This window comes from Saccopteryx leptura, chromosome 10 (assembly GCF_036850995.1).
Source record: "Saccopteryx leptura isolate mSacLep1 chromosome 10, mSacLep1_pri_phased_curated, whole genome shotgun sequence".
In the NCBI taxonomy this organism is placed as follows: Eukaryota; Metazoa; Chordata; class Mammalia; order Chiroptera; family Emballonuridae; genus Saccopteryx; species Saccopteryx leptura.
In genome coordinates this window covers 45,160,248-45,175,210 of record NC_089512.1, presented here as the reverse complement: position 1 = coordinate 45,175,210, position 14,963 = coordinate 45,160,248, and the positions used below count along the sequence as shown (strand labels likewise).

The window sequence follows — 14,963 nt, the reverse complement described above, 5'->3', positions numbered from 1 at the left end:
GCAGAGCGTTGCCCCCTGGTGGGCAGAGCACCACCCCTGGTGGGCATGCCGAGTGGATCCCAGTCGGGCGCATGCGGGAGTCTGTCTGTCTCTCCCCGTTTCCAGCTTCAGAAAAAAAAACACAAGACTTGGTTGTTTACAAGGGTGTTATAGAACTCAGTAAAGATTTCTCTTTCAAAGCGTTACTTTATGTCATAAATAGCTATTTAGTATTTTTCTCTTAGAACCTTAATTTTTTAACTCTTGCATCAAACTTTAAAACTTAAAAATCTCATAATTCAATAAACATTACCTGGAAGGGCCCACTAGAGAAACTGTTGCATAAGGGTCACAGCTTTGTCCATTTACGAGAGGCAACCCGTGGCATGCCTTGATGCTAAGGAAGAATAAAAAAAAAATGAACATATGATATTTAGGGTAAACAATATAAGACATCTTTATTTCTTATTTTTCATTAACAATTTTAAAAAATTTATTGATTTTAGAGAAAGATGAAGGGAGGAAGGGGGGCAGAGAGAGGGAGAGAGGGAGAGGGAATGAAAGAGTGAAAGAGAGAGAGAGAGACATTGATTTGTTGTTCCACTTAATTATGCATTCATTGGCTAATTTTGTATGTGCCCTGACTGGGGATCAAACCCACAACCTTGGAGTATTGGGATGATGCTCTAATCAACTGAGCTACCCGGCCAAGGCCAAAAACATTATCTTTAAATACAAATTAACATATTTAAAGGGTTAAAATTGTTTCCCACATATGCCTGCAGTTGTATGCCTATATACCATCTACCCCAAATATATGTATATATGCATTTCTTTATGCTGCATTTCCAAAATGGGGTTATATTAGAATGCAACAATCAGTACTGAGACTACTAAATAATATTTAGCACACATATCCGGACTAAATATGTAATAAGGTACATTTTGTGGTTTGACAATACATTAAAACTGCCGTGGCTTCTACAAAGGAAAAGAGAGCGGTGTGAACCTTAAAGGAGAAACTACAAAACTAAGCCAGATCTATGGCATCACATCCTCTGCTAAAGCATGAATGAGAAACAAGGAAACAACTGTGGTTTCCACTTAAAATCTGATTCATATATAGAGGGCAAGCCTTACACAGTTCTGTAGCCTTTTATTCGATTTTCAGTCATAGGTCCTGCATCTTTCTGTTAAAGATGTTATAGACCATAAACACCAAGGCATCTAACCCACTCCATGGGTCACAGTCATTGGTATTTATAGAGAATATAGCATTTGACTTAATTATCTGCTAAATTTTCTTTCACTAAAAATTAAGTTCATGAATTTAACATCTAAGGGATTGAATTTCCTAATGCCTAAGAGAAATTCTTGAGTGCTGTTGAAAAGTATTCTTCATTGAAAGATGTGGGCTACTGAGCAACATCCTTATTTCTCTCCACAACCCACCGATCATATATGTGGTGAGTACCAACGGTGCTGCTGAGCAAAGACAGAAATGATAATGACTCATTTCTATTAAATTGGGTATCAAAAATCAAATTCAAAAGTTTTCTGAGACTAACCAAAGAAAGCTCAGGCCTAGATAATTATTCTGGTTATTAATGTTAGGCTTAGGTAACAGTCACTCTCCCACTGTACACACTGTGTGAAACTTACTTCAGACCAAACCTAAAGATGACACCTAATATTTATATAGCATTTGCAGTTTATTTTCACAAAATGCATCTAATTCTCACAACTGCCTTTGAGAAGAGTCTCTATGAGTACCATAATGCCATTGTGAAAAAGAAAGTAAGGCTCCTGGTTGGCTCAGTGGTAAAGCGTCGGCCTGGCGTGCAGAAGTCCCGGGTTCGATTCCCCGCCAGGGCACACAGGAGAAGCGCCCATCTGCTTCTCCACCCCTCCCCCTCTCCTTCCTCTCTGTCTCTCTCTTCCCCTCCCGCAGCGAGGCTCCACTGGAGCAAAGATGGCCCGGGCACTGGGGATGGCTCCTTGGCCTCTGCCCCAGGCGCTAGAGTGGCTCTGGTCGCGACATAGTGAAGCCCCGGAGGGGCAGAGCGTCGCCCCCTGGTGGGCGTGCCAGGTGGATCCCGGTTGGGTGCATGCGGGAGTCTGTCTGACTGTCTATCCCCGTTTCCAGCTTCAGAAAAATACAAAAAAAAAAAAAAAAAAAAAAAAAATTTGGGTGTGTCTAAAAGCTGCCTAGAAATTGACTCACCAAGAACTGGATTTGTCTGCTAAGCTAATCATAACATCTAATCATTTATTGAGTACCTACTATGTGCCCAGAACTGTGCTATGGTAGTTTTAAAGATATCTCCACAAATTCTTCCATATTTTTTCCCCCAAGAGGTGAAGCTTAGTTCTTTCCTGTTGGCTATGGGCTTGACTTAGTTATTCAATTCTAGCAAATAAAATACAGCAGAGCCCTAGCCAGGTAGCTCATTTGGTTAGGATTACCCTGATACGCCAAGGTTGCAGGTTCTATCCCCAGTCAGGACATATACAAGAATCAATCAATGAATGTATAAATAAGAGGAACAAGAAATTGATGTTTCTCTCTCTCTCCTATCTCTAAAACCAATCAATAAAATTTTAAATTTTAAAAAACAACATCAACCTGACCAGGCGGTGGTGCAGTGGGTAAAGCGTCGGACTGGGATGCAGAGGACCCAGGTTCAAGACCCCGAGGTCGCCAGCTTGAGTGCGGGCTCATCTGGTTTGAGCAAAAGCCCATCAGCTTGAACCCAAGGTCGCTGGCTCCAGCAAGGGGTTACTTGGTCTGCTGAAGGCCCGCAGTCAAGGCATGTATGAGAAAGCAATCAATGAACAACTAAGGTGTTGCAACGCGCAGTGAAAACCCAATGATTGATGCTTCTCATCTCTCTCCGTCCCTGTCTGTCTGTCCCTGTCTATCCCTCTCTCTGACTCACTCTGTCTCTGTAAAAAATAAATAAATAAATAAAAATTAAAAAGAAAGTAAGGCTCCAAAAGATTATGTGAGAAAGTAATAAAATAAGGCTACTAAGGTAATACAAAATTTGTAAGAAGTGGGCCAAGATTCAACTTCTTTCTTAACTGTTTCTAAAGTCTAGTGCTCTTCTACATTCCCACTGTGCCTGAGTATGCTGTATTCCTTACCTTGCAATACAAAATTTACCTCATTAATTATAAGAAATCTTAATTACAAAAATTCACTGCAATTTATAAAATACAAAAAAAATGAGAAAAATGCAGTTCAGTGTACAAAGACTTCTATTATACAAACCAAAACAATAATACTTATAAGCCAAAAGTACGAGCCCATAAAAATCATCAGAAATACTCAATTTTTAAATGTTTTAAAATTGAATTTTGTGAAAAACAAGTAATACTATAAATAGATTATTTTATTTGCTACATATATTATGAAATATACTGCTCACAAAAATTAGGGGATATTTCAAAATGAATATGAAGGGATAAAAAAAGAAGCATTTGATTTTTTTTTTTTTTTTTTCCTGAAGCTGGAAACGGGGAGAGACAGTCAGACAGACTCCCGCATGCGCCCAACCGGGATCCACCCGGCACGCCCACCAGGGGCTACGCTCTGCCCACCAGGGGGCGATGCTCTGCCGTGACCAGAGCCACTCTAGCACCTGGGGCAGAGGCCAAGGAGCCATCCCCAGCGCCCGGGCCATCTTTGCTCCAATGGAGCCTTGGCTGCGGGAGGGGAAGAGAGTGACAGAGAGGAAGGAGGGGGGGTGGAGAAGCAAATGGGCGCCTCTCCTATGTGCCCTGGCCGGGAATCGAACCCGGGTCCCCCGCACGCAAGGCCGACGCTCTACCGCTGAGCCAACTGGCCAGGGCCTGATTTTTTTTATTAAACAAGAACATCAGAAAAGCAAATGACAAGTCAAAGTTGTTCAATTATGCAAATGAGATGCAAAAACAACTTTTATTTCATTGGTAAAAATTCACTATACAAAAGGCTGAAAGGACTGGAGTATTTGCACATTCTCTGATCCCCTAATTTTTGTGAGCAGTGTATTATATTTCTAACACATAGGATACAACTATTCTAATTGGTAAATCAAGCAATTATATATCATAAACCATAGATGAACAGAAAATGTAAAAAAAAACCACACTATACTGAATTATATCTTGTTTACATATCACATATAAAGGATTTGGTATTAATAATTTTTTATTTTAGAAACTATAAAGGAAGATAAATTTAGTACAAACTAATTTACTAGTTACTGAGTGAGTTGAATCTTTTTCTTGGATTTTGTTTTTTAAACTAAAAGACAATGTTCAGTCAAGATGGAGTAACAGGGAATGTAGTTACTCTCCCACCTGAATAAAACCTTTTTTATTTTATTTTATTTATTTATTTATTTATTTTTTACAGAGACAGAGAGTTAGAGAGAGGGATAGACAGGGACAGACAGACAGGAACGGAGAGAGATGAGAAGCATCAATCATTAGTTTTCTATTGCGCGTTGCAACATCTTAGTTGTTCATTGATTGCTTTTCTCATATGTGCCTTGACCGCGGGCCTTCAGCAGACCGAGTAACCCCTTGCTGGAGCCAGCGACCTTGGGTTCAAGCTGGTGGGCTTTTTGCTCAAACCAGATGAGCCCGCGCTCAAGCTAGTGACCTCAGGGTCTCGAACCTGGGTCCTCTGCATCCCAGTCCGATGCTCTATCCACTGCGCCACAGTCTGGTCAGGCTTTTTTTTTTTAAAGAATTAAAAACAGCTGAGGATAGTCATCTCTGAGAGGAGAATAAACAAGGTGAGCCCTCCAAGTGTCCCAGCTTTCAGCTGTACAGTTTCCCGGGGAAGAAGAGGGAGAACTGTCAGTTGGGAAAGACCCAGGTGACCCGAGTTCCCAGGGCAGAGTACTGCAGGGAAGAAAGCTGCATGCAGAGAAAGAAAATTTCAGAGAGCTATAGGAATCCACCCAGAGCCTTCAGCTGAGTGCTGATAAACACACTTATGAGGAAACTACCTGAGGCTTGGGCAAGAACTATTTGATAAGAGCAAAGGGGAAAATTCCTGAAGCCCAGACATGGCTAGTAAGATGTCTAACCGGCCACAGAAAATTTGGTAATTCATGGGTGCTGCCTCAATAGTGGGAAAATATAAGCCACAAAGGCCAACTCTTGTTCCATCTAACAAAGCTTAAAAACAAACCAAAAAAGAATCAAAACTTTCGAGGTAAGTTAAGTATAATATATTCATGTGAATATCCTTAAGTATATTCATGTGAATACATGCAGTCCCTGGGTTACAAACAAGTAAGTTCTGTAGGTTTGTTCTTAAGTTGATTTGTATATAAGTTGGAACAGGTACATTTTCCTACTAAATTCAACTTTAAGACAGATATTTGTCATAAAATAGTATTTTGACCTTTCTGTGCATATAAATACTTAAACATTTTCAAACCTATAAAACCTACCTCATTTGTAACCCAGGGACTTACTGTGCTTACAAAAGTATGAAGCAACTTCACAATGTCTAGTATCCAATAAAAAATAAGCAAAAACATAAAGAATCAAGAAACTATGATCCATAGTGAATAAGAAAAACAAATCAACAGTGACAGGACCAGGAATGACATGGATGATAGAATTAGAAAATAAGGACATTAAAAGCAGTTATTATATCTGTACTTCATATGTTTGATAGAGACATATTAAGACATTAAAAATTTAAAGTCTAGCAATGGAAAACACAGGTCTAACAAGAAAAACACAGTAAGGGGAGTAACAGAAGATTAGATATGGCAGAAGAAAAGATTAGTAATAAAAAAACAGAGCAATAAACTCATATTAAATAGATGCGTAAATGGTCCAAACATGCCAATTATAAAGTAGAGATTTTCACGCCCTGGCTCCTTGGCTCAGCAGTAGAGCGTCAGCCTGTCATGAAAAATTCCTGGGTTTGAATCCTAGTCATGGCACACAGGGGAAGCGACCGTCTTCTTCTCTATCCCTCCCCCTGTCCCTTCTATCTCTCTTCTCCTCTGGCCGCCATGGCTCAGTTGGAACAAGCTGGCCCTGGGCACTGAGGATGGCTCTGGTGGCCTTGCGTTAGGTGCTAAAATGGCTCGGCTGCTGAGCAACAGAGCAACAGATCCAGATGGGCAGAGCATTGCCCCATAGAGGGCTTCAGGTGGATCCTGGTTGGGGTGCATGCAGGTGAATGTCTCTCTGCTTCCCTAGTAATCACTTAAGAAAAAAAAAAAAGAATTTCAGGCTCTGGCCCATTGGCTCAGTGGTAGTGTCAGCTTGGTGTATAGATGTCCTAGGTTTGATTCCTGGTCAGGGCACACAGGAGAAGTGCCCATCTCCTTCTCCAACCCTCCCCTCTTCCCCTTTTCTCTTTCTGTCTCTTCCCTTCCTGTAGCCATGGCTTGAATGATTTGAGCACATTGGCCCCAGGAGCTGAGGATGGCTCTGTGGAGCCTCCGCCTCGGGAACTAGGAATAGCTCAGTTGTGAGAATAGGTCCCAGGTGGGGTTGCCAGGTGGATCTTGGTCAGGGCATATGAGGGATTCTGTCTATCTCCTCTCCTCTCACTTAGTAAAAGGAGAAAAAAAAGAGATTTTCAGATTGAACAAAAAAAAATTATAAGCTACCTACAAGAAACTCATTAAATATAAAAATAAAATTAGGTTAAAAGTAAAAGAATGGAAATATATATATTCTATGATGCTACTAGTAAAAGAAAGCTCATTATATGGGTAATGACAACCCAAATGTCCATCAGTAAGGCTCTGATTGAATATAGTAAACTATAGTAAATATTTGTTAGAACTCTTATGTAGTTGTCAAAAGGAATAAGACAAATCTCTATTCTCTAATTACTCTGATATGCCATGATTTTCAAGATACATATTAAGTAGAAAAGAGGAAGTTATAGTACACTACTCTTTATTGTAAGAATCAGGTGGGAAACACAAATATATTTTTATTTATATACAGTGGAGCAAAAAGTAGGTTTACAGTTGTTTGTATGGACAATACAATAATTAATAATAATATAACTGTAAATCTGCATGTATGCATGTGTATTTATTTATATTTTTAAAAATAATAAAAAAAAAACCTAAAAATTTTAAATATAGAGGTAAGAGGCTACAGGGTCGGGAATGGATATGATACTTCTCCAAACAGACCTTATATAAGTTCTGACTTCGGAAACATAAAATAAAAATTTTTACCTTTCAAAAGTAAAATAAATTTAAGAAGCAATCCTTAAAAATAAAAACCTGAAAAACCACGAAAAAAGAAAGAGAATTCATTTCAAGGGATTAGAACACAGTGTTTAACTCTACATCCTTAGTGATACATATTCTTAGAACAACCAACCAGATCTCTGAAACTTCATTCAGTAACCTACCTGTCAGTGGTAATATTGATATTATTTTGAATCTGTTTTCTATAACTTACAAGATAATGCTGTCAGGAATTAAAATTTTCAATTAAGAGGAAAATACAAATATAAAATTAAAGTTATATTAAACATTTTATAATATTAAATTTGAATTAGAAACATAAGAGAACGAAGAAGAGAGCCAGCCAAAGTGGCTATATTAATATGAAAGTAGATTTGACAACAAAGAATATCACCAGGGTTAAGAAAGTTCATGTGACAATAATGAAGAGTTTAACTTATCAAGAGGACATAACAATCCTAATGTTAAGTTCCTAACATTAGAGCTGCAAAACAAATGAAGTAAAAATGGAAGAACTGCAGGGAGAAACAGACCTGACATAGTTAACAGTAATAAAAAATAGTCTTTGGGCCCTGGCCGGTTGGCTCAGTGGTAGAGCGCCGGCCTGGCGTGCAGGAGTCCCGGGTTTGATTCCCAGCCAGGGCACACAGGAGAAGCGCCCATCTGCTTCTCCACCCCTCCCCCTCTCCTTCCTCTCTGTCTCTCTCTTCCCCTTCAGCAGCCAAGGCTCCATTGGAGCAAAGTTGGCCCGGGCGCTGAGGATGGCTCTGTGGCCTCTGCCTCAGGTGCTAGAATGGCTCTGGTTGCAGCAGAGCATCGCCCCCTGGTGGGCGTGCCGGGTGGATCCGGGTCAGGTGCATGCGGGAGTCTATCTGACTGCCTCTCCGTTTCCAACTTCAGAAAAATACATACACACACAAAAAAAAGTCTTTGGGGGCAAAAAACAAGTCTTGGTAAATTTAAAAATATTCACATCATACAAAATATGTTGACAACAGTGGAATTAAATTAAAATTCAACAACAAAAAGATAGCTGAAAAATCCTCAAATATTTGAAAGTGAAATAACTTACCTCTTATTTCCATAGGTCAAAAATAAAAGAAAAATTATCAAGTATTTTGTATTGAATAAAAATGAAAATTCTTATCAAAATTTGTGAGATGTCACTAAAGTAGTACTTAGAGAAAAATGGATAGCCCTAAAATACCTACATTGGGAAAGCAGAAAGACTTCTAATCACTGACCTCAGCCTCCATCATTAAGAAAATTAAAAAAGAATAGCAAATAAAATCCAAACAATAAAGAGTGGAAATCAATAAAACAGAAAGCAAACAAGAAAATACAAAAAGCAATGCAATAAAAAGATTTTTTTAAAAAAGTCATTAAAATTGATAAACCTCTAGCTAGACTAATTAGGAAAACAAGGAGTGAAGATACAAATTACCAATATTCACTTTACATTTCTATATAAGAACTCCACAGAGATGCCTGATGGAAATCTCTACCTAGATGTTCAACCCAACTCATTACCATCTTATTAAAGCAACTCCTCCTCCACGATTTCCCCTTTGTTGCAAACACCACCATCCATCCAGTAACACATTCTAGAAATCTAGGAACCACACTTAAATTCTTTCTTTTTTCTTCCTCACTTTCTCTCTCTCTCTCTCTCTCTCTCTCTCTCTCTCTCTCTCTCTATATATATATATATATATATATATATATATTCCCCCCCCCCTGAAATTGGAAACGGGGAGGCAGTCAGATAGACTCCCGCATGCGCCCGACCCAGATCCACCCGGCACGCCCACCAGGGGGCGATGCTCTGCCCATCTGGGGCGTTGCTCTGCTGCAACCAGAGCCATTCTAGCGCCTGAGGCAGAGGCCACAGAGCCATCCTCAGCGCCCGGGCCAACTTTGCTCCAATGGAGCCTTGGCTGCGGGAGGGGAAGAGAGAGACAAAGAGGAAGGAGAGGGGAAGGGTGGAGAAGCAGATGGGCGCTTCTCCTGTGTGCCCTGGCTGGGACTTGAACCCAGGATTCCTGCACGCCAGGCCGATGCTCTACCACTAAGCCAACTGGCCAGGGCTTCACCCTAACATCTTTCAAATTCACCTCCTAGTTTCTATACTTAACTGTTGTCACATATCTGATCTTTCTAAAATGCAAGTTTGTCCATATTACTCTATTATCTAAAGTCTTCCAATAGTTCCATAAGTTCATATAAGTTTCATAAGTTCATATGGTTCATGAGAGCCTCCAAGATCTAGCTTATTTCACCAATTGTGTGTGTGTGTGTGTGTGTATGTGTGAGAGAGAGAGAGAGAGAGAGAGGGAGGGAGAGAGAGAGGGACAGATAGGGACAGACAAGCAGGAGGAAGAGAGATGAGAAGCATCAATTATTCACTGAGGCACATTAGTTGTTCATTGACTGCTTTCTCATATGTGCCTTGAGTGGGGGGCTACAGCAGAGCGAGTGACCCCTTGCTCAAGCCAGTGACTTTGGGCTTCAAGCCAGCAACTATGGGGTCATGTCTACAATCCCACGCTCAAGCCAATGACATCGCGCTCAAGCTGCTTAGCCCCTGCTCAAGCCAGCGACCTTGGGGTTTCAAACCTGGGTCCTCCACGTCACAGTCTGACGCTCTATCCACCATGCCAACACCTGGTCAGGCTCACCAATTTCTGACCAATCTTTGACTCAAGTTTCGTATACTAAGTAATATCAATCTTCTTTTAATTATTCACACACAAACACCATGCTGTTTCTTGCCTCCACACTTTTGCCTATATTGTTCTTTTCTTCTGGAAAAATAAAATCTTACTTTTTCTAGGTTAGCTACTTTCTATTCATCCTTTAAGACAAATATTCCCTTCGTTCTTCATTTAGTTGTTGCAAAGATTTATTTATTGACTGTTAAGTGTCAAGCAGTGGGGTGATGAGGTGAATAAGACAAACATGGTTCCTGATCTCATGCAGCTTAGAATCCACTTGGAAGAAAGAGATGACAAGCAATAAAGAAAAAAATAAGTAATGACAAATAGCAGTAAGTGTTATGAAGGAAAAAGAACAGAATGCCCTATTTTAGAATAAGTGGTATTTAGGCTGAGATTTGAAGGATGAGAAGGAAGCAGCTAGAAATCAAATGGTCACAAGGGTACTCCAGGCAAAAAGAACAGATGTAGAGCTCTGAACTGGAAGAGAATGTCGTATTTGAGTCACTGAGAGGAGGCCAGCAAGCCTATGGACAAGACAAAACATGCCACAAGATGAAATCAAAGAGGCAGCACAGTCAGAACACGCTCGATCTTGCAGGCCAAGATAAGAGACTTGTATCTTATTCTAAATGCAATGGGAAATGACTAAGTGTTTGAGCAGGGGAATGACATGATCTTGGCTATGTTTTAGATTACTCTGGTTTGCTATAAAGAGAATGGATTGCAGAGTGAAAGGCCAGTTAAGAGATTATTAAAATAGCCAAGGTAAGAAATGGTTGATAATCTGATATAAGGACATGTCAGTAGATATTATTAGAAATTAGACAATTCAAGACATATTTTATAGAATCAGTAAAAAGTGGATCCAATGTGTGAGGAAAGAGAAAAGATTTTAAATGACTCCCAGAATTCTGGTTTGAGCAATTAGGTGAATGAGGTATCATTTGCTACAGCTGTGGGGAGGAGCTGCATAGATATGAGAATCAATACTTCAGTTTTAAATACATTAAATTGTCATGTTGTGAGACAGCAAAGTGAAATTTCCCAAAGGCAGGTGGACATATGAGTTTGGAGCTTAGAAAAAGGGTTGAATATACATGGTGTGCACAACTTTAAACTTTTTACTTGACACAATTTCTGACTTTCAAAGAGTTGTAAAATATATAGAGTTCCTGTATACCCATCACACAATGTTAACATTTTGTGTAACCCAGGCAGATTTATAGAACAGGAAACTAACACTGATACAATGTTAGTTAATAATATTAACTACTCTATAGACCTTACTCATATTTTACCAATATCCTTTCTCTGGTCTGGGATGCATATAGGCTCTTGCATTGTATTTAGTGGTCATGTCTTCTTAATCTCCTCCATCCTAAAACAGTTGCTTAGTTTTCCTTCTTTGTCCCATGATCTTGCCAGTACTAGCCAATTCTTTTGTAGAATATTCCTTAATTTGAATTTGTCTGATGCATGCTCATGATTAGACTGAGGTTATGCATCTTGGTGTCTTCTGTAATTCATCATACTAGGGCATCATACTGGTGTCCATTATAGGTGACAGTAACTTTGATCACTCAGTTAAGGGGGTATCTATTAGACATCTTACATGGATACCCTTTGAGACTCTGCAAATATGCTATTTGTCATCATACTTATGCCCATTTGTTTTTAACTATAGGTGACTTGTACTTGCACTAATTATTATTGTAGTGGTTGCCAAAGATGATTCCTATCATTTGCTTTACATTAATTAATTAGAATTTTATTATAAGAAAAAACAGTCCTTTCTCCCCCATTTATTTGTTTATAGCAGCATGACTTATAGATATTTATTTTATTCTACAGGTTTTAATCTGTCATTATCATTATTCATTTTGATGCTTAAATCCTCTCAGATTTGGTTATCTGGGGCTCCTTCAATTTGATTTCAATGTCCTTTCTACATGTCCTCATTATTTTTTAAGCATTTCCTTACTTTCTGACTTTATAGATGCTCTGGACTCATATTTTCTTTGCCCAAGCCTTGAAATCAGCCACTGCTAAATAAAAATCCAAGTTCTTTTTATTGGAGCAGCTGTCTAATACTGTTGCCATTAGCCACTTGTGGTTATTTAAATTTAATTAAAATTAGACATTATTAAAAGTTCAATTTTTTAGTAACACTAGCTATGTTTCAAGTTCTTAATAGCCACACATACCTAGGGGCTACTTACTGGACAGTTAAGATACAAACCATTTTCATCACCACAGAAAGATCTACCAAACTGTACTAATTGGAGAATAATATTTAGAAACCAAAATATGGGTGCTAAGCAATCTCATTGCTACTGAATGACACTGTTTCTAGGCCTTCTCAGTGAACAGAGCTAGTGTACACAGACACATATCTATTAGACAATTTTACTTTAAGAAATCTGTCTTCAAAGGAGAACAGAAATAGGAATGGGATATGGAAGTGAGGGGTGAAGATGAGGTCTTGAGAGGATTGTCTTTTAGGATGGGAGATACCAGAACACATGTTTACATGTTGATGAGAACAATCTAAAGGAGAGGGTAAAATGAAAGGAATATCAGAAGGAGCAAAGTCTTTGAGTAGCGGAAAGAGATGAAATCCTGAGGTCAGATATAAAAATTTACCCCCAATAAGAGAAGGGGCACTTCCTCTACTTAACCTAAGGACAAAACGATGGATGCCAATACAGGTTTGCCTATCTGTATTCAGGAAGATGTGATCAATTTATAGGCTGTGGTGCATCAGAGAAGCACAGTAAAACTCTAGGGCAGTTACAAGTACCCATGTAAGGTGTGTGGTCATGAATTTAAAGTAAAATCAGTCTGACTGTGATATTTATCCAGCAATATTCAGGTGAAGATTAAACACAGAGGAAGAGGTTAAATTAATTCACATTAAATTTTCCCAGATAAACAAGAGGGATAAAGAGTAGAGGATTTAGGGTACTTGCAAGAAAACAATTACAGTGGCATCATAAAAAAAGTATAAAGGGAAGTAAAAATAGGAGTGGGAAAAAATGTGGTAAAGACCAGTGGATAATGGTCTTATTGATATATAGAAAATGCTCTAGTGTGGAACTTCTAGGTCTGGAGGATACTACTACTGCTAAGATATGAATCCTTCCACACTACCCTGCAAAACTAAAAGTTCAGCAAGGAGCACAAAGAAAACAACACTTGCAACCATTTCTTCAGCATTTCTAAAAACTTCAAAATACCTCTTAAGTTGAGAAAGCAACAATAAATTCCATAAGGCTACTACCAGTATTCTGTTGCGGCAAGTCAGTGAGTATGGATAGTGGAGGCTTAAGTGAAAAAGAAGAAAAAAGAAAATAATACAGACAAGTGTATGTTCACATAAAAACCTGTTTGTGAGCACTTACAGCAGCTTTCTTTATAACCTCAAACTGAAAACAATTCAAACATCCATAAACTGGTGAATGAATAAACAAATTCCATACAATTGAATACTACTCATAAATAAAGAATGAACTGATTTCTAGTTCTAGGAAAAGACAGACTAGATGCATGCTTCTCTATTCCTCCTACTAAGTATAGCTAGCTAAAACCCTGGACGTAGTATATAAAACTAACATAAGGAAACTCTTAAAAGGTGAAGAGAACAAGACAAATGAAGAGGAAATCTTGGGACACAAAGAAAGATACAGCAATGAGTTACAAGGGCTTTCAGTAGTCCCCTGATCCACAGCGGTCCATTCTAAGACCCCCACTGGATGCCTGAAGCCATGGATAGTACTGAACCCTACATATATTTTTCTTCTTATACATACATACCTATGATAAAATTTAATTTATAAATTAGGCATAGCAAGAGATTAGCAACAATAATAATAAAATAGAATAATTATAACCAAATACTGTAATAAAAGTTCTATAAATGTGGCCTCTCTCTTGTCAAACTAGCATGAATTTTTTTCTTTTTCACAATTTCACAGAAGATTCATTCTTACTGCGGATCGTAGCAACCTCAGCATACAATATTTTTTCTTTCCTTATTAAGTTGAGAATTTTCACTTAAAGCACTTTATGGCTTCTCTCCAAATGGCCAGCATCACTACTCTTGTTTTGGGGCCATTAAGTAAAATAAGCATTAACTGAATATAAGCATTGTAATACTGTGACAGTAGATCTGATAACTGAAACAGCTACTAAGTGACTAATGGGTGAGTAGCATATACAGTGTGGATACACTGGACAAAGGATGATTCACATCCTGAGCTAGATAGAGCAGGACAGTGTGAAATTTCATCACTCTACTCAGAACTGTGTGTAATTTAAAACTTTTAAATTATTTATTCCTGAAAGTTTTTATTTAATATTTTTGGATTGCAGTTGGCCATGGGTAAGCGAAACTGTAGAAGGTGAAACCACTGATAAGGGGGGGGGGGGGGACTACTGTACCTTATATAGCCTAGACTTGATTATAGAGAAGTCACTAACCTAGAAACACCATTGGGTATAAACAAATAAATGCTCTAAGAAAACCCCAGCTCTCTGTAGTCAAAGGACAAGGACTGAGCAACTTAGCAAAATAGAAACCATTTTTAGACAATAACCACCTACTCCAATCAAACACCATAAAAAATGTCATGGCTCCAGCCTGACCCCATCAACAAAGATCAAAGGTTAAGGGGAGAATACAGACTTCCACCTTTGACAAAGTGTAATAAGCCCCTTCCCTCAATGGTGTCAGTGGTGATCACATGGGGAACCTGGCTTTCCATCCCCACCTAGAAAGAATAAGGCACTCCTCCCTCTCCATGCCAGGGTGGTGGTGTCAGAGAAAGCTGAGTGGGAAGGCACAGAGCAGTAATTAGGCACTCCTCCCCATCCCAGGGAGAGTGGTCACAGGAGAGAACTTCAGGAGCCTCACTACCACTCCATTCAGCAGTAACAAGGAACATTTCTCAAACATCTGTAGCAACAGATGTTAAGTCAGGAACCTTGAATTCTACCTCCACCTGACAGAATGAATAGGTATTCTTCTTCCCCC

General features: G+C 38.9%; 1 protein-coding gene and 1 non-coding gene across 3 annotated transcripts in view; both read right to left on the bottom strand.

The window, feature by feature from the left end:
• The window catches only part of RASA2 (RAS p21 protein activator 2), a 149,896-nt gene that overhangs the window by 71,318 nt on the left and 63,615 nt on the right, over positions 1-14,963 (bottom strand). For both annotated transcript variants that reach the window (XM_066350484.1, XM_066350485.1), the window contains exon 6: positions 293-376. In XM_066350484.1, the coding sequence (XP_066206581.1) occupies positions 293-376 (84 nt within the window). The remainder of the gene's footprint in view (positions 1-292; positions 377-14,963) is intronic.
• Positions 3,759-3,834, bottom strand: TRNAA-UGC (transfer RNA alanine (anticodon UGC)). Its single transcript has one exon. It is a non-coding gene; the product is annotated as a tRNA-Ala (tRNA).